This window comes from Eptesicus fuscus, chromosome 12, assembly GCF_027574615.1.
Source record: "Eptesicus fuscus isolate TK198812 chromosome 12, DD_ASM_mEF_20220401, whole genome shotgun sequence".
Classification (NCBI taxonomy): domain Eukaryota; kingdom Metazoa; phylum Chordata; class Mammalia; order Chiroptera; family Vespertilionidae; genus Eptesicus; species Eptesicus fuscus.
In genome coordinates this window covers 35,864,799-35,889,462 of record NC_072484.1, presented here as the reverse complement: position 1 = coordinate 35,889,462, position 24,664 = coordinate 35,864,799, and the positions used below count along the sequence as shown (strand labels likewise).

The following is a 24,664-nucleotide window of genomic DNA, read 5'->3' as shown; positions in this document are numbered from 1 at the left end:
GCCTCTGGGACAACCTCAAGCATACCAACATCCGAATTATGAGGGTGCCAAAAGAGAGAGAGCAAGATATTGAAAACCTATTTGAAGAAATAATGACAGAAAACTTCCCCTACTTGGTGAAAGAAATAGACTTACAAGTCCAGGAAGCACAGAGAACCCCAAACAAAAGGAATCCAAAGAAGACCACACCAAGACACATCATAATAAAATGCCAAGGGCAAAAGACAAAGAGAGAATATTAAAAGCAGCAAGAGAAAAACAGTTAGTTACCTACAAGGGAGTACCCATACGACTGTCAGCTGATTTCTCAACAGAAACTATGCAGGCCAGAAGGCAGTGGCAAGAAATATTCAAAGTGATGAATAGCAAGAACCTACAACCAAGATTACGCTACCCAGCAAAGCTATCATTTAGAATTGAAGATCAGATAAAGAGCTTCACAGATAAAAAAAAAAAAAAAGCTTATCACCACCAAACCAGTATTATATGAAATGCTGAAGGGTATTCTTTAAGAAGAGGAAGAAGGAAAAGGTGAAGATAAAAATTATGAACAACAAAGTGACAACAAACACATATCTATCAACAAGTGAATCTAAAAATCAAGTGAATAAAAAATCTGATGAACAGAATAAACTGGTGAATATAATAGAATCAGGGGCATAGAAAGGGAGTGGACTGACAATTCTCGGGGGAAAGGGGGTGTGGGAAGAGACTGGACAAAAATCATACACCTATGGACAAGGACAGTGGGGGGATGGGTCAGGGCATGGGGTGGGGTGGGAACCGGGTAAAGGGGAGCTATGGGGGAAAAAGAGGAACAACTGTAATAATCTGAACAATAAAGATTTATTAAAAAAAAACAAAAAACACAGTGCTGACCTAAAGTCAGACTGCCATCAATGAAACATTTTTAACCCTGCCAGCCCTGTTTAAACCCAGTATTTTCTGATTTTTTATTATGTGCCAGACACCTCTATGAAATCTGTCTAGTCTTCAGGAGTGTAAACCTTTTCTGGAGTTTGTGATCTCAACCTTTAATCCATTTATTTGAAATGAAATAGATTTTAGCTAAGATTTATTTATAGCTTACTATGTGCAAAGCCATGATGCCAGGGGAGGTAAAGTGACCTGTTTAGAACCACAGAGTAAGTGGATCCTAGTCCAGACTTGATACTGGCTCTGTCTCAAAAAAACTGTGTCCTTACCAGCCTTGCTCAGCACTGTTTTGACACTGGCAAGGGCACAGACTGAATGAGATACAATGCCCACCTTTGTTTGGCTTATAATTTAGAATGCTCAGCAATAAACAGCAATGTATTTAACACTGGTGATACCAACCAGCAATTCTGTGAAAGCAAGGATGACAGGGTGTAGAAGCTCTCAAATCACACACAGCCTCGCCCAGCTGGTGTGGCTCAATGGTTGAGTGTTGACCCATGAACCAAGAGATCATAGTTCACCTCCAGGTCAGGGCACATGCCCAGTTTTCGGGCTCAATCCCCAGTAGGGGACGTGCAGGAAGCAGCCAATTGATGATTCTCATCATTGATGTTTCTCTCTCTCTCACTACAGTCAATAAAAAACTTTTTTTTTTTTAAATCACACACAGCCTCACTGACAACTGAGGACAGGATAGAACAAGACCAGTGAACAGTTAAAGATGACAACTTTAGCAAGAAGATGACTTGGGGTTTCAGAAAAGAATGATTTGAAAAATTAAAAAATAGAGTGGTTCAGGAAAACTGATGAAACTTGCAAATATTTTGACAAAACAGACTGTTCTTATGTCAGGGCTATGTACTTAAGCAAAGTTAAATATTCAAGTAAAGTTATCACAGAACTGTATTGGAAAAACTTATGCCTAACACAACGCTTGACTCATCTTGGCTCATGCCAAGATACAATCTAATCTAATAATAGACAAATATGCAAATTGACCGCACCTTCGCTACACCTAAGCCATGCCCACCAGCCAAGCCACACCCACCAACCAATCAGGACGAGTGTGCAAATTACCCCAACAAAGATGGCGGCTAATTTGCATATCAAGACAGCCTCGAAAGAAGCCAAGAGCTGCAGAAGGGAGTAAAGCTTCGAAGAAGCAAGCAAGCCGGGGGGTGGGGGGGAGGGAGGGGAGGAGAAGGGAGGAGCGAAGTCAGGGCCCCGGGCGAAGGGAAACGCAGGCGGGCTGGCGGAGAAGGCGGGGCGGGCGACAAGGGCGGAGCGGAGGCGGGGTAGAATGCAGCAGGAAATCCTATTGCAGGATTTTTCCTGCAACGGGAACGCTAGTTATAACATAAATAGCATTTAAAAAAACCAGCAACAACAAAACTCATTTTCCTAACTTAGTTCCATTTATCAAGTCCCAATCAACCCTTTTCTCCTTGCTACTTCCCACCTCTCCACCCCCACTCCCACAGCCTATGCCATTTTGTGGGCATTTCCATAACCAATGATCTTTGATTTAAGTGGGCTCTCTGGACTTTGCACACATTTTAAAAGGGGGAGAAAACAAAACATCTGTGATAAGCAATTTTAAATACGATTTTATAATAAATATCTATATATCCTATATAATAAAGAGGTAGTATACTGCCGAAACCGGTTTGGCTCAGTGGATAGAGCGTCGGCCTGCGGACTCAAGGGTCCCAGGTTCGATTCCAGTCAAGGGCATGTACCTTGGTTGCGGGCACATCCCCGGTAGGGGGTGTGCAGGAGGCAACTGGTCGATGTTTCTCTCTCATCGATGTTTCTAGCTCTCTATCCCTCTCTCTTCCTCTCTGTAAAAAATCAATAAAATATATTAAAAAAAAAAAAAAAAGAGGTAGTATACTAATTAGACTGGACGGTGGAACAACCTTCCGGAACGGCCTTCCAGAACAACCAGTGGGCAGGGTTGTGAGACGGCGGAGCCACGAGGCAGCCGGGGCTAGCAGGGCCGAGCCCCTTGCATGAATTTCATGCATCGGGCCTCTAGTCTATATTTATAAAAGCCTAAGCAACGGAACGACTGGTCGTTATGACACGCCAGTCGTTATGACCACCAGATGGTCAACACAGGAGCTGTTCCCCGGGGGTCAGTGCACTCCCACAGCGGGAATGCCACTCAGCTGACCGACAGGCAATAGACACAGGGCTCACAGCTGGCAAGCGCCCTGAGTGAGCACAAGCCTGCGGTAGGCACAGCAGAGCCAGGATAAGTGGGAGCAGCAGGCAGGAGTGGCAGGCAGCATTGGACTGCCGGTTTCGGCCCAATCCCCACAGGCCATGCCAAGGGACCCTATCGGTGCACTAATTCATGCACCGGGCCTCTAGTAATCTTATAATAAACATCTTCCCTAAAAGGAGAATTTACAAGCACTCAAACACTGAATTAAGAACAAATATAAGCAAGTCACATACCTTTGGAGAGCTGGGTTTGAGGTCACTGTCCCCCCTGCTCCTGTCTTGGTCTAGAGGCCAGCCCAGGCGCGGGGAAAGGGAATCATCACCATTTTCATGGAGGGGGTTGACTGCATCAAGGGCAGAGCCCCGCGTCTCCACCACCAGCTTCTGCTCCACAGCAGGGTAATAGGCGCGGGGCTTCTGGTAACAATGTTCACTGGTGATATATGACTCCTCCACAGACCGAGGCAGGGGCAGGGGTTTCTCCACCGCCCCATTCAAAGTTCTATAGCTTGGGGCTTCCTCCTTGCTCTTGGCTTCAGCGACTTGGATGTGTCTGGAATGAGATCTCCCATCCCCTGAATGCTGTTTCCAAGGCTGACACCACAGCTGCAGATCAGGATGCTCCCTGCTTCTGTGGGGAGGGCAAACATGGAAAGAGGTTTAGAGTAAGTGGAACCACTGCAGGGGCTTCTCAGTTCCCAAACACTCTCCCAGCACAGAAAAGAGCTCCCACCTGGGCTGTCTGGTCGCAGAGGGAATGGAAATCCATGGTCTCTGAGGAAACCACCTCAGGCAAGCTCCCTCTGCATATACTTGCAGTGAGTGGGAGGACAGACAGATGCTACTCACATTTGGTTCACAGAGGTGTAGAAACGTGTGCAGGCCTCCCACAATGATGAGGGGTACTACTGGCATTTAATTCATAGAATCCAAGGATGCTAAACATCCTGTAATGCTTGGGACAATCCCACACAAAGAGTTATCCCATGGTACAATTGTCAACGGTACCTTCCCAACCTCAGCTGAGAAACACTGATCACCTGGAAAGCACAAGCTTAACTCACCAGCAACTCCCACAAATGAGCATCCCCCCTCCCAATGCACACACTTTACTGAAGCCTTCCTGCAAAAATGGAATAGGTCATAAGTATGAAGGCATTGAGTGATCTTACAAAACCTAGAATTCTGTTCCCAAGGGTTTGCAACTATCCTTTCTCAGCTCTCCCACTCCAGCAATCCCCAATACCAACACCACTCTTATTCACTGGGGAAGGAGAGGGAACAACCAGCATCAAGGCAGCATGGGTCCTGGGCCACCTCCAACAGGGTATCACAGCCTATACCAGGAACCCCAGACCTGATACACCCCTAAAATTTTTATTGCATTAGGAAATGGAAGTCATTGTTAACTTTCAGGTCCACCATAGTCTGAAATATGTTAACATGGAACATAGAAGCCACAGTATCAACCTCCTATTGCATGAAAATCACAAAAGTCTTGTTTCTTCCCTCTTATAATATTCACCCTCCCAGCTAAGATTTGAAGCCCCAACTACTACTCCACACAAGGATGACACTGGGCTTTCCTTGTAAGCCCTGACAATCATGAAGAAGGTATGTACACCATGCATGTTACTTTTTAAATGACAACAGATGCTCTGAAGTTATAGGTTTTATAGTTTGCCTTTGAAAATAAATTGGCCAGACCCCTTAAGGAACAATATTTCTAAGAATGAAGATCCAGAGCCTATGTTAAGAAAGACCATCCATGTTACACAGACACACTGGGACCACTTCCCCCTCTCCCAAGATCTTTTCTCTATATACAATGACTAAAAAGGTCTCCCTATACCCTCTTTTGAACTGCTAGAAGTCAGATTTAATTCCAGTACAAAGCCACTGCTATAAAGATGAAAGATCTAAGTGGGATTCGGAAGGAACAAGGTTCCTGAATACGGAACAGGGACAGGAACACAGGCATCTCAGTGAGAAGAGAACACCCTCTGACTGATTCTGCAAATAAAAAGAAACATAGCAAAATTCACAATCAGGAGCATCACCTGAGGATTTTTAGGCTCTCACATGGACCACTTTCCACTCACCTAAGTCAATTTCTGGTATCTCATTAAGAAGAAATTCATTTGGTTTAAATGTGGTAAAGTTTTCCAATTTTATAAAATGTGAAAGAATAGCTAGTCTCTGACATCCTAGTCAGGGCTGTCACTTGATTCAGCTTGCTTCAACAGATATTGTCACAATAATAGCTAATATTACCCAGCAACTATCCTCCCTTCTTTTATACCCACTACACCCTCATTCCTGAGTTTCAGCAGGGCTCAAGGCCACCTGGCTAGCTTCCCCTGCAGTTAGGTATATCCATGAAACTGTTTGCTCTCCCTTTTGCTACTTTTGCTCTCCTGGGGTTTGTAGCAGAGGTGAGGTACAGATGAGACTTCATCAACCATGCAGATGAGGATAATCCCAAATGGAATGCCAGAGGAATAAGATGGAAGGAACCCAAGTCCCTAAGTCCCTAGATAGAACCCTGGAGAAAGGACCCATACCTGGCCTGGACTCCCACCTACCCCTGAATCATATATTATGTGAGAGACAAAATTCCATTTTGTTTTAGTCTCTATTTTGGGGGTCTTTGTTATAACAGCTTAGCTTTCACCCATACCATTATATACTCTTGCTGAATGTGCCCTGCTCAACCACTCCTAGGCCTTTGTGCACCAGAATGCAAGAGAAAGAAGACCCTCATCCTGCCATCTCTGGATTCTGACACTCTATTCTGCCTGGTGCCAAGAGGCCTCCAGGACTAGTCAGCAAATGAAAACCTTGTCGGAGAGTGGCCTGTCATGTCTAACTCACTCGTGGCCCTAGTTTGTCATTGTTGATAACTTAACTAAAATGGAACTCTATGGGCAGGCTCATGGGAGAACTTAAGGAGAGATTTTTACAGAAGAGAACCTGTCCCTGCTATAGATTACGCTAATGCCAAAAGAAAATTCATGGAGAGGCAGTTAGGAAGATTAGAACAAATACTTGACAGGAGCCGAGACCTGAATGCTAATCCTGGCTCTTCTCCCAGAAACGACAGGAGAGTGGCTGCTCCACTCAAGGCCCAGTTGCCCTATTTGGTAAAGAGGGGGTAGGTTATAAAAGCCAACAGAGCCAAATAAGAGCCACATGTCTTTCTCAGAGTTTACATAAACTTGGGTCACCTGACATGTAGAATGCGACCACAAAAGGGAATTCACACTCTATGTAACTCCAAACTCTGGCCATTAAAAGCTGAAGTCCAGAAGTCCAGCTCCAAAAGGCCTAAAACTTTTCTGTATAAGCAAACCATCAAGAGGCATATTTAATGAGCAACCTCTATGCTAGAGAATAGGCTTGCCAACAATATCTCTTCCAATAGCTTTCAATTTTACTTTGTTTACCAATCAAGGATGCTTAGGATGAATGGATAAACAAAATGTGGTATTATACACAATGAAATATTATTCAGCCTTAAAAAGAAAGGAAATTCAATACAGGCTACAAAATAGATGAACCTTGAAGACATTATGCTAAGTGAAATTAACTAGTTATAAAAAGACAATTACTGTAGGATCCCATTTGAATGAGATACCTAGAGTAGTCAAATTCATAGAGACAGAAAGTCAAGTGGAGGCTGCCAGGGGCTGGGGAGAGGGAAAATGGAGAGGAAATTAATGGGTATGGAGTTTCTGTTTTACAAGATAAAAAGAGTTCTGGAGGTTGGTTACACTTATCACTGCTGAAGTGTACACTAAAAACGATTGAGATGATAATTTTTATATTATGCATATCATGCATGTCAAACTCAAAGGCTAACGTGGGCCAAATAAACAAGGTTTAAGTTTATGTGGGTTGCAAAAAAACAAAAGCTTCAATTTTCATAGAAATGTAGGTTTATTTCAATAGAGACATGCTGAATACAAAGGGCTGAAATAAATGAGTAATGATTAACATAAAATAATAGAACATTTTAATAAAAATTAATATTTTTTCTTGAACATTAACTTACCAGACACTGAATAACTGCACAAATTAGTAAGTGTAATGCAAATAAATCTATTTTTCTTATTCTCCAAAAGTGAAATATTTCCTGTTGCGCATACCAAACAAGTCAGTAAAAGACTAATGACGTGGCAATCGGCTGCTAAAATATTCACTGTTAGTATTAGTGGAGAGAAATGGTGCACCTGCACATGAAGTGCATAAGGGAAATGAATGCAACACGATTATAGTGATCAGTCATTAGCGAACGTTGTAGTTCGCTATTAATAATTACATATAATAGGATATTGTAAAAATTAAGTTACGAAGTGGTTTTTTTAAATCATATTTTGATTTTTTACAGAGAGGAAGGGATAGAGAGTTAGAAACATCGATGAGAGAGAAACATCTATCAGCTGCCTCCTGCACACCTCCTACTGGGGATGTGCCCGCAACCAAGGTACATGCCCGTGACTGGAATCGAACCTGGGACCTTTCAGTCCACAGGCCGATGCTCTATCCACTGAGTCAAACCAGTTAGGGCCAAAGTTTTTTTTTAAACATTTTTTACATACTGTTATATTGGCTGGGACATAAAAATATTCCTTGTGGGCCACATGCGGCCTATGGGTCGTGAGTTTGACATGCCAAATGTATATGTCACCACAATTTAAAAAACAAAAACAAAAAACTCAGACTGTACACATAAACAATCTCAACTATTAATACATACACTGTATCATGTCTATAGTGGTGGTTGCAAGAGTGCATACATTTGTCAAAACTCAATGAATGCTTAAAATATGTAAATATACCTCGATAAAATTGATTTTTTAAAAATGTTTTATAACTGAGAATTTTTAATAAGGTCATCTATCTTGATTTTGTAGCTTTTCAGTTTCTCAAATTTATCCTTCTCCCAGACATGCCAAATAAGACATGTCCCCAAAGCTGCAGGTGCCACACTTACTGCAAGATGCTCATCTTGAGCTGCAGGCCATGCAGAACCTCGATCACTCTCTGCACATCCCCAAGAAGCTGGTGGGTGGCCACAATCTTCTTGGCATTCTGGTGGGAATAGTTATCTTCTAAAAATGCCAGGCCATGCATATGTCCCCTAGTCAACCACTCCTTGTCATACCAGTACTTTAAGCCAGGCCTCTGACCTAAAATAGTGACAATAAGAGAGTTAATACTTGGCCTGAAGGAAATCCAGATTATTTCATCATTGTACAATTATTACACAAACTTTTTAAGGATGGATTGGTGTGTTTATTTTGTTCATTTATTCACCCAATATACATTTACTTGGCACCTACTAAATTCTAGGCTCCCTATTAGGTGTTGGGAATAAGGTAGTGAGTAAGAAAAGTTAAGTTTCCTGATCTCCTGGAAGTGACCAGAGGTACAGTGAGAACATGGCTATCTCTTTAAATTTAAATCACATCATCCCCTCTTCTACTTAAACCTGCAAAGACTTCCTACTGCACAGTAGAAACCCAAAGCCCTAACTAACTCTGGCCTACTGAGACTTGCAGGACAGGCTCCTTCCTGCCCTCCTGGCCCCATGTTTACAGTTTTATTTATGGAACACATAAAGTTCTTTCTGGTCTTAGGGTCTCTGCTTCAGTACCCACTCTGTCTATAGCACTATTCCCCTTTGCAGGACTGGCTCCTTACCACTTCTCCTCAGAGAGGCCTTTTGTCACCTCCCAAAATAAGACAGACTCTTTAATGTCTCCTAGCCATTGCCCATCTGATCACTTTGGCTCCCTCACAGCATTCATCCCTATCTAACAAGTTCTAGTATATCTGACTTATTTTGACATCTATTTTTGGCCCCAACTCCACTAAAAGCCAAAAGAGTAGGAACCATATTGTTCATTGTTGTATTCTCAGTGCCTGGCAAAAAGCATCTTGAATAGATTTATCAAATGGAAAGAAGCCCCAAGTGACCCTCCAACTGTCAACTACCACATAATTAAATACTGGTCAGGCCCCCTCCCTTCTCTGGGCCTCCATTTCCCATCTGTTACAACAATAGATGAACTGAATGGCTTCAGTAGTCTTGTTCATTACAGGGACCCCTAGGAAGGATTGAAAACACGACCCCATCTGACTTGACAGTGTTTCCTGCTCCAAAAGCCCAGGGAATAACTTTCAGTCAGACTGTTGTTCACCTCCCAATATATAAAAACCCTGAAATAACCTGGGTAATCCTATCAAGGTCTCTGGGCTCTTTCTGGCTTTATCAAGACACGTGGTAGGGATACACCTTGATTCTGTTAAAAACATTCTAAGGAACCTTTAAATCTGTTAGGTTAAACTTCTGGCCTAAGACACTGCAAAGTTCAACCGAGTCTATAAATGTGACATTGAGTGCTCAATTTAATGAGAAATCTATTCACAGTCTTCGCAATTAGAGTTATTAAAGTTCAGAAAGTATGGACGAATTGAGGAAGATGGTATGTATGATTTCCAAAAAGAGAAAAATGGAGGAAAAGAATGAGAAACAATAAAGCAGACAAAAGAGATTTTTCAACAGAAAAGTGGAGGGAGAGAATGATAGACAATGAAGTAGACAAAAGAGATTTTTCCTTAAGGAGCCCTCGGGATTATATGTAGAATCTCAGAGGCAGCTGTTGCAGGAGCTGCCTGAACAGGATTCAGAGCAACATGACCTGTTATACAAGACAAAGGTCATAGCCACTGGTTCTTATCTTCTGCCATGTCCTCTCTGGGTCTGTATTTGCTCACCTGTCAAATGCTGGGAGTTGACAGGTGGTCGCTGAGATCCTGCCTATCAAAAATATCCTATGACTCATAGACTAATCTTCTGACCATATTTTTCCTTTGAGAGGCAGATTCCTTTCTGTCTATGGCCTAATCTAGCACAAGGAGACATAGCATCACAACAGAGGTTATCAGGCCCCGAGGGGACCTACTTGCTGGAAAATGAACTATGATGGCCAGCCCCGAACTACACTAGCAAAATCAAGAGATTTGGCTTTACAAGCCAGTTCTAAATCTCACTTGCTTTATGAGATTAGAAAAGTCATTCATATCCTTACATCAATTTCTTTCTCATAAGCAAAAATGGGAGTAGGAGTTCCTGAGGCCATTCACAGGACTAAAAGGAATAACAGAAGCAAAGGTTCTCACATATTGTCTAGCTGTAAGGGGATCATAGGACTGGAGCTGAGGGGAGAACTTAAAAGTAGTGAACAGGGAGAAGATGTCAACATTCTATTGACAGCAAGACTAGAGCAACAGATTTATAATCCACCCCTGAAACTTCTGGAAAAGGGCACCCAAGAGCCACAGGCAATCCCTGTGACCATGGAACAATGAAACTAACTGATCCTGCTAAGAAATTAATTTATTCTTTTGGGTGGCAGATAGGCTCTTCGAAACCACACCATTTCCCTTCACCTTAAGGGCACATTTCCCTTCTTGGTGGCAATGAAGCAATGGAGGCCAGGTACCACTAGAGGGAGCAGAGGCAGGTTTCTAACTCACCAACAGCCCTTAAATGTCATTGACAGCCTACATCCTCATGAATTCTCAAGAAAAGAATTCTAAAACTGGAACGACACAGAGCAGAATAGCATGGCCTTTATGCAAGGATGACACGTAAATCTGTAGAGCATTCCATAGATTTTATAGTTTCAGTCATGCAAGATGAATAAGTTCTAGTGCTGTAAACACTGCTTCGATTATAAATAATATAGTACTATACCCTTAAAATGTTATGAGGGTAGATCTCATGTTACATGATTTTTACAATAAACAATAAGGCCCTAGCCAGTTTGGCTCAGTGGATAGAGTGTCGGCATGAGGACTGAAGGGCCTTGGGTTCAATTCCAGTCAAAGACATGTACCTAGGTTGCAGGCTCAATCCCCGGCCCTGGTCAGGGCATGTGTGGGAGGCAACCAATCGATGTATCTTTCTCACATCGATGTTTCTCTCTCTGTGTCTCTCCCTGTCCCTTCCACTCTCTCTCTCTCTCTGAAAATCAATGGAAAAATATCCTCAGGTGAGGATTAACAAACAAACAAACAAAAAGTAAATTCTAGCTCAAGGCCAGCTCTTCTATTTGATGAACCTCTTCACACATGGTCTCTTACTGCTAAGCTCAGGAAAACTGGCCATCAGATGAGTGAGCAAAAAAAGTGAGAAGTCAGAGTCTAGCCGATGCTGAAGAAATGAGTCTCAAGACCACAGACACTAAGGCTGCTTCATACCCAGCTATGCCAAGGAAAAGACTACATACTGTTAATATCCCTGACTCCAAAAATCTCTACCTGGAGGGTCTTGGCAAACATAACAGGTGTATTTCTCAGGCACATTTTCTTCCAGTAATCCCATGCAGACCCCATGCTGCCAGCACTGGCACTCTTCACACTGTCAGAATTAAAGAAGCAATAAAAATTAAACTCAGAGGGTATCCTCCCCATATATATATATGTGTGTGTGTGTGTGTGTGTGTGTGTGTGTGTGTGTATGTATATATATATATGCCAAGCAACCAGAATGACAGAACGACCGGAATGACTGGTCACTATGACGTGCACTGCGGGGGGCCAACCAGCCTGATCGCCCCTCCCCCCAGCCAGCCTGGCCCCGATCGCCACCCCCTGATTGGGGGCGGGGCCACCAGCGTTTCCACCCCCCCACCCCCCGCTGGGCTGGATTACCCTGATCTGCCCCCATCGGGGCAGGCTGGCCAGACCCCACCCGTGCACGAACTTGTGCACCAGGCCTCTAGTCCAAAAATAAGCCCACCTGTGCGAGGAGGGGGGAGAGGGAAGTAGAAGGAGAGAACACCCACAACTGACTTACACAGGTGCTAGGCTGCAACCATTCATCTAGAACTGTGCTAGGCAATACAGCAGCCACTAGCCACCTGTGGCTCTTTATATTTACATTAACAAATTAAGTTAAAAATTCAGTTCCCTAGTCCCACTAGCCACATCTTAAGTGCTTAATAGCCATATGAGGCTAGTGGCTATTATGCTGGACAGCACATATGAAGACCATTTAGATCTAATAAACAGTGCTGGTCTCAAAAAAATGGCTTTCACTCTCATTTCTAGAGGATTGAACTCTTCTGATCTTTTTGACACAGGAAAAATTGTTCACATACACAGAGGAAGGTTAACTTGTAATGAAAAAACCTGAGTTTGATTCTGGCTCAGACATTCATTAGCTGTGTGACCCTGCAGAGGTAACTTCTCCACCTTAAGCTTTAGTTTCCCCATCTGCAAAATGGGATACCAACCATGTGGGGCTGTTTATGAGGAATCAGTGGATCATGTGTAAAAGCTCCTACCTCACAACTTTAATGTATTAAGAGCCTATTACTACTACTAAGGGGCAATCTAACTCACTTTGATACCTCCTGGAGTAACCATGTGCTAGCATTTGCATTTATTTTCTCTAAACCTTACCAAAGGTCACACAGCTGAAGAGAGCCAAAGGTGGGTCAGAACACAAGCCAGGCAAATTGCAAAGCTAGTTCTTTTTACCCCTAAATTCCACTGTCTTCCCTGGATTAAGGGGGGAGGTGGGGAAAAGAAGGTGAAGGAGGGGCAGGAGGTACAGAGAGAAAAACGTACAGACAATGAGGACAGCATTACCTGGGGATAGTAAGCCTAAGGACTAAGGGCCCAGAGGAAATGGAGAGGAAAAGAGGATGTCAAAAAAGATACTAAGATACTTCAAGCAATTCCAAAGCAGGGCCCAAAACCTTTAAGTACCCAACTAAATGAATAGCTCTGGAAGGTGGACAGTGAGTTTCCTGACATGGCCTTGAAGCTGGGCCACCAGCCTGACTGGCCACAGGGACTAAAAGTCTAAAGTTCAGACAGCCCTAGCCGGTTTGGATCAGTGGATAGAGCATCAGCCTTCGGACTGAAGGGTCCCAGGTTCAATTCCTGTCAAGGGTACATGCCCAGATTATGGGCTCGATCCCCAGTAGGGGGTATGCAGGAAGCAACCGATCAATGATTCTCTTTCATCACTGATGTTTCTATCTCTCTCTCCCTCTCCCTTCCTATCTGAAATCAATAAAAAATATTAAATAAATAAAGTTCAGACAATCATCAGCCACTTGGAGTCAGATAGTCCCCGGCATGAAGAGGGCTTTCGTGGGCATATATAAACCCTCTAGGAAGCTGATCATTCAGAATCAACAGAGGCAGAGCTGGGAGAGAAACTTCAGATAAGATCTGATCCAAATTCTTCCATTTCCAATGAAGAAACTAAAGCTCAGAGAGAAATAAAGGTTAAACGACAGCAAAGGTAGTTAGTAGCAGAAAAGAGACTAGTAATAAGAATGAAAGTCTCTCAATGAGTCTTGAGTACTAGAATTCACCACAATTGAATCAAATATAGCCAAGTTGAAAATTTCAAAATAACTTTTCTTTGTGTGAGTCTGCCTAATACTTTATTCATTTTTTAAAAGTTTAAATTTAGAAATGCACAAGAAAAACAGAAAAGATAAAATATCTAATAAATCAAAGACTGTTTAAGAATAAAAATACCTAAGACTATCTAAGAATAAAACATGCAAGATCTCTATGAAGAAAGATTTTTTTTAAATATATTTTTATTGATTTCAGAGAGGAAGGAAGAGGGGAGAGATAGAAACATCAATGATGAGAGAGAATCATTGATTGGCTGCCTCCTGCACGCCCCCTACTGGAGATCGAGCCTGAAACCCAGGCATGTGCCCTTGACCGGAATCGAACCTGGGACCTTTCAGTCCGCAGGCCGACACTCTATCCACTGAGCCAAACCAGCCAGGGCTGAAGAAAGATTTTTAAATACTATTTGAGGAACACAGAAATTAAGTCAAGGGTAAGGTGCACCTTATTCCTGGATAGCAAGAGTGAGATATAGTGTTGAACAACTGGGTAGCCATAGCCCTCACCTTACACCAGGATAAATTCCAGGCAGATCAAATATTTAAATGGTTTTCAAAAAATAAATGAAACCTCAAAAGTACCAGAAGAAACCATGAGAATTCTTTTATCAACATTTCTATAAATTTTTATGAACTTCCAATGAGAAAGCAACTGTTATTCAAATCCCAGAAATTATTATTTAATATACCTGCCTCATAAAAACATAAAATCTGTAAGATAAGCCAAAAAACAGATGACAAACATTTGTAACTGTTTTTTGTAACAACCAATACAAAAACATATCTACAAAAAGCCTATACAAATGAGTTGTAAAATGACCCACTATTCAACAGAAAAGTAGATAAATAACATGAACAGACAAGTCAAAGGGAAAAAAATGATTCTTAAATAAAAAGATGTTCAAATCAACCATTAAAAGAATGAAATTAATGTAAAGTAACTTGAATTAATATAAATTAGTGTGAAATAAAACCAGACTAATAATATGCATACACAATATTTCTAGGTATGGGGATTACATGTAAATATCAATCTATAATAATAAAAGCATAGTATGCTAATGATGTCCTTACAGACGAAGCGAGGGCTGCAAGGGAAGGCCTACTATTGCACGAATTTCATGCATCAGGCTTCTAGTTTTTTATAACTTTATGTACTGCCTGAAGTTTTTTTAGTAAACATTTATTACCATCATCATAAAAGTGTTATTCTTATGAAAAACTGTTTTTAAAGAACATACTTTTCATTTATATATGCATGTGTATATGTGTATTCCAAAATATTAACAGTGGTTATCCCTGGGTAAAAATAGTCTGGTTAATTCTTGTTAAAGTCTGATAGTACCTTGTATACTAACAAGGGTGCTGGTAAGACTTCTTTGGTACTGTCTCCAAAGAGGGTTTATATAATATTGCTATGACAAATAGCAATACTTGCCAAACTTACAAATGCACGTACCCTTTAGCTCAGGAATTCCATTTCCAAAACTCGGCCCACAGATATACTTACAGAAAATTATTCATTAGTTCACTGCTATCATTATTTTTATTTACTTATTTTTTGTTTGGTTTTTGTTGTTCTTTTCCCCCACTACTGTTATGATTAGAAACAATCTAAATGTCCATCAATAGGAGAAGGGTTAAATAAATTATCATCCACCCATTATGCAGCTATAAAAAAGAACGGGGAAGCTTTTTATATTTGAAAATGAGGTGGTCTTCAACTTATACATTGTTATATGAAAAAAAGATCTTGAAAATACTACATATAAAATAATATTTGTATTTTAAAAAAGATAGCTGCACCACGCGACCCTGGGTCCGGGTGAAGCTAGATCCCGGGTCTGGGTGAGGCCATGTGCCCCTGGATCCGGGTGAGGCCGCGCGCACCTAGGTCCGGGTGAGGCCACGCGCCCCTGGGTCTGGGAGAGGCCATGTGCCCCTGGGTCCGGGTGAGGCCTTGCGCCCCTGGGTACGGGTGAAGCCGGATCCTGGGTCCGGGTGAGGCCGTGTGCCCCTGGATCCATCCGGGTGAGGCTGGGTCCCGGGCCCGGGTGAGGCCACGTGCCCCTGAGTCCGGGTGAAGCCGTGCCCCTGGGTCTGGCCGAGACCAAACCAGAGGGAGTCGGACCTCCGTTACCACCATTTATCCACCATCCAGAGCTGAGGGGTCAGTGCTGACATGTACACATAAGGAACTGGTGGACATTGAAATTGGGTCTCAAAAGAACTGTTGGTCCAGAAAGAAACTCACTACAGACTGATTCATTTGCCTGTCAGCATAACTATTATTGCTCGTCTCACATTCCGTTCTTATATCTCTAGTGACACATGATCTCGCTCATCTAGGGGAAATGATGAACAACATAGACTGATGAACAAGAACAGAACCAGAAACAAGGAGGCATCGAACGGACTATCGGGCCTCAGAGGGAGGATAGGGGAGGGTGGGGGGAGGGGGGAGAGATCAACCAAAGGACTTGTGTGCATGCATATGAGCCTACCCAATGGTTAAGTTCAACAGCTGTGGGGAGGGGTGTGGGATGGGAATGGGGGGATGAGGACAAATATGTGACACCTTAATCAATAAAGAAATTTTAAAAAAATAAATAAATAAAAATAAAAAAATAAAACTTAAAAAAAAAAAGATAGCTGCACAGCAGTGTGAATGCATTCAATGCTAATGCACTTAACGCTGCATACACTTAAAAATGGTTAAAATTGTAAATTTTATGTTATGTGTATTTCACCACACACACAAAAAAAATGGGGAGAACATATTTGTTATTACTTGTTTGGCCACAGAATGTTTGTGGAATGACATACAAAATGATAAGGGCTGCCTCTAGGGAAGGGTTGTTGATAGGAGGTAAGATTTTTCTCTGTATACCTATATGTATATACCTTTTAGCCTTTGAACTATGTGAATGCATTAGCTAGCAACAAATAAACAATATAAATTTTAAAACAAAAGTTTTAAAATGGACTTCTTGTTAAAACTGCTACACAATTTTTACTGGGGTTTGGCATCTAATATATATTTGTTGCTCTAGGGTGGTCGGCAAACTCATTAGTCAACAGAGCCAAATATCAACAGTACAACGATTGAAATTTCTTTTGAGAGCCAAATTTTTTAAACTTAAACTTCTTCTAACGCCACTTCAAAATAGACTCACCCAGGCTGTGGTATTTTGTGGAAGAGCCACACTCAAGGGGCCAAAGAGCCGCTCCTTGAAACTTCATGGCCCATGCACAGAAGTTGGTTTTCGGCCTGGGCGAGTCTATTTTGAAGAAGTGGTTCTAACGCTGAGCCACACTCAAGGGGCCAAAGAGCCGCATGTGGCTCGAGAGCCGCGGTTTGCCGACCACTGCTCTAAGGCAAAGGTCAGCAAACTACAGCCCACAGGCCAAATCCAGCTGGACTCCTGTTTTGTAAGTAAAATATCATATGAACATGCTCATTCAGTTTACATATTGCCTATGGCTGCTTAGGGCACAGTTGAGTAGTTGCAACTGTGGACCATATGGTCCTCAAGGCCTAAAATATTTATTATTTGGTCCTATTAGAAAATGTTTGCCAAAACCTGGCCGAGAGTAATTAAAACAATTTAAATATCAAATGGGTTTCCTGATGTTCATATTTAATGTGTTACCCAGATTTCTCAAACATTCGTAATTACTAAGTAAGATTTTAACCTAGTGATTTTAATTAGCACTGGTAAATAAAATCAAATAATAAAGTAACGTTGATACCAATCAAATCATGAAAATAGTCAAAGAAAATCATTTCTCTAAAGTAATGTATGGAGTTTATAGAAAACAAACTCTAAATGTATTCTAGGGTTGTACAAATTACCAACGTAAGTTAAAATTTATTTTAAGAAAAATTTATTTGAACCTTCCTAGATAACGAACACATTTAAAACTAAATGATGAATAAATCTTAACAGTTTAAAATGTATTTTTTTCCAGTTAGCTCCCTCTAAATTTATGTATGCCTTTTGCTAAAAATTCCTGAGTGGAAAAGGTATATTGCTCATGACAGGGAAAGTCAGAAACTGTCCTTCTACAACACAAAGCAAGAAGGACAGCAAGTGGATAGCAGGAAAAGTCTACAACAAAGCCGAAGGGGTTCTGAAGTGAGCTCATCACCACCATAATGCCAGATAGGAAGCCAGAGTGTTAAGCTGAGCTGGGAGGAAGGTCATGTAGAGCCTGAGAAGCAGGAGATGAAAGTCAGTTCCGGACTCTGCCATATAACAGCTGGTATACCTCAATAGCTCCAACTTAGCTTCTTCATAAAGCATAGAATGGCACATCAAACTCTACCCCCAAACACCCTGTGATCCTTGCTACTTACAGAAAAATCAATGGAGAAAGGACCACAGTGGAACAGCACTATCTCCCATACTGATTAGCCAGAACAAACTTGCCAGAGGGGCCTTCATTATTCACCCACTAAAGATTTCTATGGACAAATGAGAACCAAATCAGGCTTCCAAGGCCTAGAACAGAGCACATATCCAGAGAGACAGGATAAAAACTAAGAATCTTGTCCTGGACGGTATGGCTTAGTTGGATAAGGTGCCGCCCTGTGCACCAAAGGGTCATGGGTTTATTTCCTGGTCAGGGCACATACCTGGATTGCGGTACAAGAGGTGATCAATCAATGTCTCTCTCTCTCTCTCTCTCTCTCTCTCTCTCTCCCCTTCCCTCCTTCCCTTCCTCCTCTTCTCCCTAACCTTCCTCTCTCTCTAGAATCAATTATCTTCAGGTGAGGATTTAACAAACAAACAAAAAACTAACAATCTCCAACACCCTTTTAAAAATCAAACTTAAAAAATAAAATGCACACTCAAACATGTTCCAAGCTTAATGTTAAGATAAACACAGCCTGCCAGTACACATAATTCTGTGCTGCTAGGCTAGCTTTGCCTTGGAACAAAGCTTTTCCTCCCATCTCTGATTAATCAAAGTGACTACATAACACGTTGTTTAGGAAAACTCACCCGTACAAAGGCTATGAGCATTAGGCTTATCTCACAGAATGAGAAAAATAATTGAGCCACTTGAAATGCTCCAAGGTGGCCACTGTCGCTCACAATCCTGACTGCGTATCAGACTTCATGGGACTAGGCCCACCATTCATATTTCTTTTTCCTTATTTAAAAAAAAAAATTTTTTTTAATAGAGAGGGAGGGAGGGAAGAAGGGAGGGAGGGAGAAACGTTGAAGTCAATTGAGAAACATCAATTGGACTGGGGCCTGGGATCAAATGAACTTGCAATCCAGGTACATGCCCTTGACCGGGAATTGAACCCTCGACCCCTTGGTCCACAGACCCAGGTTCCAACCATTGAACCACAAGGGCCAGGGCACACATTTCTAAATTTAAAAGTGAAGATCATCCAGTTAGAACTTTCCCTAAACTGCTTCTTTTACCTTTAAACATTTTGATTTTCTGTGAAAGAGTCCATTAGGAAAAAGAGTTCTGATACTTTTTTAGTTTGAAAACCACTAACCTAAGGCATACTTAAGGTCGTAAATATCAGGCAGTAATTGAGACTATTCATGCACCCTGAATTCCCAGAGATTACCATAAAGTCTAATCAAAAGGAAAGAAACTCTCAAAGAATCTTAACCAACATAGCCATGATTTACTTAAAGAACTCAGGTACCCTGGACAGCCAGGCAGCTGCCAAGACACGTAGGGTATTTATGACAGCTCTTAGAGTCAGCTAGACAGGAACCACCTCTACCAGAACTGTGATTAAGAGCAAGAGAGGGACCAGAGGAAAGCAGGTGCAGGCCAGTGATGGTCTCCCCAAGCAGGCAGGGAGTCCACAAACACATTCCAGAGATGGAAATGACTAATACAAATATCAGGAAAATAAAGAACAAGAAACAGACAAGTTATATGCTGAGAGAGAAGCCCATTTCCTTAGGCCATAAGAAAACTTACCTCAGACAGAAGGTATGGATCCACAGGAAGATTATTCCAGAAATTTGGAGGGCCCTGCTGTTCAAATCCTCACAGTGTGACCACAGGCAAGGCCCTTCCTATTTGTGGATCCCAGCTGCCCCAGGCAGAGCATGAGAGGTTTAGAGTCAATGAACCCTCAAGTTCTCTCTTCTTCTATTAATAAGCTATTTACACCAAGCCAAGATTCAGAGGAAGCTAAACCAAAAAGCAAAGCTCAATCTGCTGCTGATAAAACTGCCTATCTGGGGCTTCTGACGTGACTACTTTTGCTGGCCTATAACTGTGGTCCCTCAAAATTCCCTCCAAGGACCAGCTTGTGCTTCTCTATACCTGTCTCCTGGAGCTCTACCTACCTGAATCATAAAGTCATTTTCCTCCTGAATCTCACAGATGCAGCGGACCACTTCAAAATCATAGCGGTCATCCCCATCGAGTTCCTCATCTGGGTTGGTGGTCACATCGACGTCTTGGCCATACTCCTCATCGCTCCAAAGAAAGCTCTCAGAAGAGGACTCACTCAGATTATCCTCCTCTGAGAGGAAAGGGAAAGTAACAGGCACTATTTTAAATTATGTTACAAAATTTTTAAATCTTAGATTGTCAAGAGTAACAGCTTGTCATCTAGTAACAGCCCCAAATCATGTATGCTGAGAGAGAAGCCCAAGGTAAATGGCTGCTCAAAGTCACAGAGTTCATTGGCGAGAAGCTGTAACTCCTCCATGAACCACACAGATCATCATCCTTAATGACTCATATGTGTTCCTCAACCTCACCCCATCCAGCCAGGACCTGGCTTAGTCAAGTCTGTATCCAGAGCCACCTTTAAAACTGTGGATGGTGGTGAAAGGGGCAGATTCCAGGTATAATCAGAACTAAAATCACTAGGTCTTGGGGCCTGACTAGTTATAATTATAGGTAACCTTTACCTATTACTTATTCTGTAGACACTGTTCTAAATACTTTGCACATACTTAGCAACTCCTTTTAACACGTTAAGCGACCAGCCTGTTTTGTCTTCCGGACGGAAAGTACAGTGTCAGTCACCGGCGACTGACAGGGCACTTAATGTGTTAAACACACAATCATCCTACAAATTGCTGGAGAAGGGGAACCTTCAAGGTAGACTCAGATTTCCTTGAGCAACCAGGTTGGATGCAGAGGCCATCAAATAAGAAATGACTGAATGGGGAGCAGGTGTGCAAGGGGATGGGGATAATGAATTTAGTTATAGACACACTGGCTTGAAGGTACCTGAGAGACTAAAGTTGGAAAGAATGAAACTTTAAGGAAGGCACAGCTAATGGCCTTTATTTAATTTGATGTACTTATTTTAAAAATATAAAAGATTATACTTGCAGAGGGCCTGAAGAGCAGATTACAATATCAACGTAATTCCAGTCTTGTCAGGATACAGAGCTATACAAATGATCAAGCCAGCAGAGAGCCTCCTTACCAGGTACTTTCATCACTTTCCCTTTGTTGTTTCCAGATTCTGAGCCATGGAGCTGTGGGCTCATATGGACCCCAGGCTTGTGTGAGGACCCACACCTGGTGACAGCAAATGCCTTGGGTGGAGAAGGTTCCTGGCAGGTGTCACTGATCTCCTCACTGCAGGGGCATTCTAAAAAAAACAGGATCAGAAAGGAATAAGCACCCACCCCCGGACATCATCAGGGCATTCTAGAATCAACCCCATCCAACCAATAGCTCTGCTGCTTAAACAGCTAAAAGGCTCAGGAGCAAAGTGGTATGGAGGAGAGATTTGGGGATTAATTCTTCTGGCTACTTCTGAGAACCTCAAAACCAAAAGCTTCCTCTTCATCATCACCCTTCTTCCCTGATCTTTTCTGATAAAACTGTTTTTCTAAGCCAGAAGATTATTTTTCTAAGCCTAGTTCCCAAGGTTGGAAAACTGATTTTCTTTGAAAATAAACTTTTTTGGTGAGATCTAGACACACACTTTTCAAGAAGTGAATCCTGCCCAACTGGTAAGGCTCAGTGGATGAATATCAACCTATGAACCAGAAGTCATGGTTCGATTCCAGGTCAGGGCACTTGCCCAGGTTGCAGGCTCCATCTCCAGTAGGGAATGAAAGATTCTCTGTCATCATTGATGTTTCTATCTTTCTCTCCCTCTCCCTTCCTCTCTAAAATTAAAAAATAATAATAATAAATTAATCCTTTCCTGAAATATTTCAGAGATGTGTGTTTGAATCGTGTGTGCAAACAAATACAGTCCTTTATCTGCATATCCTCTGCTACCAGGATGCTTTCCTATGCACTGCCCTATGGCAGAGCACATTGGCCAATAAAGTAAGAGGGAGGGCTTTCCTAAATTCCAATGTGGTATTATAACTCCCAGGGTGAGTAGGCTTCTCCCCAGCCAGGGCTGAGCCTAGCAGGTCAGTAAAGGCCTGCTGACCTTCCTCTCCTCCGTGCAAGCTCAGAGGCCAGGACTGGGGAGAAAGCAACCCCTCAGCCCACCCATGTTAAGGAAACCCAAGTGAAACACCCTACAGGAAAAAATTACCAGGTTTGGTTTTCTTCTTCTTTTTCTTTTTCTTCTTTGGCTTCATTCTCACAAACTCTTTGAATTTCTTCTCTTTATTCTTTTCCTTGTCTTTTGCAGCTAGAATTAAATACAAGTGTAAGTACTGGCATTCTAACATTTTGTTTACAACTCTTGGGGTGTTTATGCTTAAGCATGGCCAATGTGAAGAACTAAAACAAATGGTAGAACAGAATTCTGGGTCTGGTTCTGTCCTCAGGGCGCTGTAGCCCTTTCTCCATCACCTTAGCCTTTAGACCTGGGGTCAGCAAACTCTGGCCCACTGCCCGTTATTGTAAATAAGTTTTATTAAAACACACCATGCTCATTCGTTATATTCTGACTATAACTGCTTTCATATGTCAACCACAGAGCTGACAGAGACTTTGTGGCTCTCGAAACTGAAGATATTTATTGTCTGGCCCTTTACAGAAAAAAGTTTCCCAACCTTACTTTTATCAGTGCTCCTCAACACTGGATACATACTGCAATCACCAGGGAAGATTTTTAAAAAGTGATTGCCCAGGTCCCACCCACAGAAATTCTGATTTTATTGGCTTGAGGTGTGACCTGGGTGTCAGGACTTCGTTTTATACTTTTTTCCCCTTTTATAATTGAGATACAATTCACAAAACCTAATTTTTGTGAATTATACCCATTAAAAATGAACAATTCACCAAATACCACAACTTCATTCTCTGCTACTCTTCACAGCAAAACTCCTTAAGTTATCAATACTCCCCGTCCAAACTTTTTGTCCCCACACAACACTCCTAACTCAACATCGTACTATACTTATTAGCCAGTACAGTAAGATAAGGAAATAAAATACAGATTGGGAAGGGAAGAACTAAAACTCCATTTGCAGAGACATGATTATCTATGTAGAAAAATCCCAAAGAATTAACAAAACAAAAACTGGAACTAATAGTGATTATGGCAAGGTTGCAAAATACAAGGTTAATATACAAAAGTCCATTGCTTTTCCATAGGTTTGAAATCAGTAAATAGTAAGGAGGCCTGTATGTTTCCATCAGAAGTGAAATTAGAATTAGGCTAAGAAAAAGATGATGATGTGGGCTACCGGCAGACCATGCAGGGCAGTGATTCTCAACCTTTCTAATGCAGTTCCTCATGTTGTGGTGACCCCCAACCATAAAATTATTTTTGTTGCTACTTCATAACTGTAATTTTGCTACTGTTATGAATGGTAATGTAAATATCTGTGTTTTCCGATGGTTTAGGCTCTACAGCAGCGGATTTTCATTGCTACTTCATAACTGTAATTTTGCTACTGTTATGAATCGTAATGTAAATATCTGTATTTTCCGATGGTCTTAGGCAACCCTGCTAGTGGTTCTCAACCTGTGGGTCGAGACCCTGCTACCAGTTCTCAACCTGTCGCGACCCACAGGTTGAGAACCACTAGCAGGGTCGCTTAAAACCATCGGAAAACACAGATATTTACATTACGATTCATAACGGTAGCAAAATTACAGTTATGAAGTAGCAATGAAAATAATTTTATGGTTGGGGGTCACCACAACATGAGGAACTGTATTAAAGGGTCGCGGCATTAGAAAGGTTGAGAACCACTGATGTAGGGCCTTATAAGGAAGTTGGCCTTTACCATGAGTGACTTAGGAGGCTAATGAAAGGAAGGAGTACTAGGAGTACTATGATGTATCTTCACCTACTCACATAAAGAAACTGTTGCCCAATCCAATTTTTAATTTGTAAATTCTGGTTAAAATTACCTCCAAACTAAACTGTACCCATTAGTTTTGTGAAATGCTAACAGCAATAACCCCAATTAGTAGCAGAACTGGCTGAAAGAGAGGTATCACCTACGTCCTGGATCCTTGAGATAGAGTGATGGAGATGCAGGTTATAAATACCCAAAATCTAGGCCATACCCAGTTAGCACCTAAGTATGGGAGTTCCTTTGGGCTTCTCAACAACAATCTCCTTTGCATTTCCCATTTTATAAAACAGCATCAGCCCTAACTGGTTTGGCTCAGTGGATAGAGCATTGGCCTACGGACTGAAGGGTCCCGGGTTCAATCGGGTCAAGGGCACATGCCCGGGTTGCAGGCCCGATCCCCAGTAGGGGGCATGCAGGAGGCAGCTGATCAATGACTTGCTCTCATCACTAATGTTTCTATCTCTCTCCCTCTCCCTTCCTCTCTGAAAGCAATAAAAATATAAAACAAAAACAGCATCACATCCTTTAGGGAAACCAGCAAAAGGCAGTAAGAGAAGGATGGGGCAACTCATTCCATACAAGGGATTCCTGAAGACCCCATATTATTCAAACTCACATAATTCCTGACTAATGTTCCCATAAAATGAAGGTATAATAAACACACTCTCATTGGCCTACCGACTTTGAAATCATGTGGTTGATGAGTTTTCTCAATTTCTTGGGATTTGCATTAATTCAAATTTTGTACATTAAGATAAGATTTTTTAGTATCACACACTTCAAAGTCTTAAACTTCAATTTTGCATA

General features: G+C 41.9%; 1 protein-coding gene and 1 pseudogene across 5 annotated transcripts in view; one reads left to right on the top strand and one right to left on the bottom strand.

Annotated features, from left to right (window-relative positions):
• The window catches only part of PHF20 (PHD finger protein 20), a 122,052-nt gene that overhangs the window by 8,451 nt on the left and 88,937 nt on the right, over positions 1-24,664 (bottom strand). For all 5 annotated transcript variants that reach the window (XM_008149663.3, XM_054723645.1, XM_028157820.2 and 2 more), the window contains 6 exons: positions 22,135-22,233; positions 21,058-21,225; positions 19,958-20,136; positions 11,500-11,599; positions 8,165-8,360; positions 3,403-3,799 (listed from right to left, as the gene is read on the bottom strand). In XM_008149663.3, coding sequence (XP_008147885.2) covers positions 3,403-3,799; positions 8,165-8,360; positions 11,500-11,599; positions 19,958-20,136; positions 21,058-21,225; positions 22,135-22,233 — 1,139 coding nt within the window. The remainder of the gene's footprint in view (positions 1-3,402; positions 3,800-8,164; positions 8,361-11,499; positions 11,600-19,957; positions 20,137-21,057; positions 21,226-22,134; positions 22,234-24,664) is intronic.
• Positions 10,756-10,856, top strand: LOC114234490 (U6 spliceosomal RNA; annotated as a pseudogene).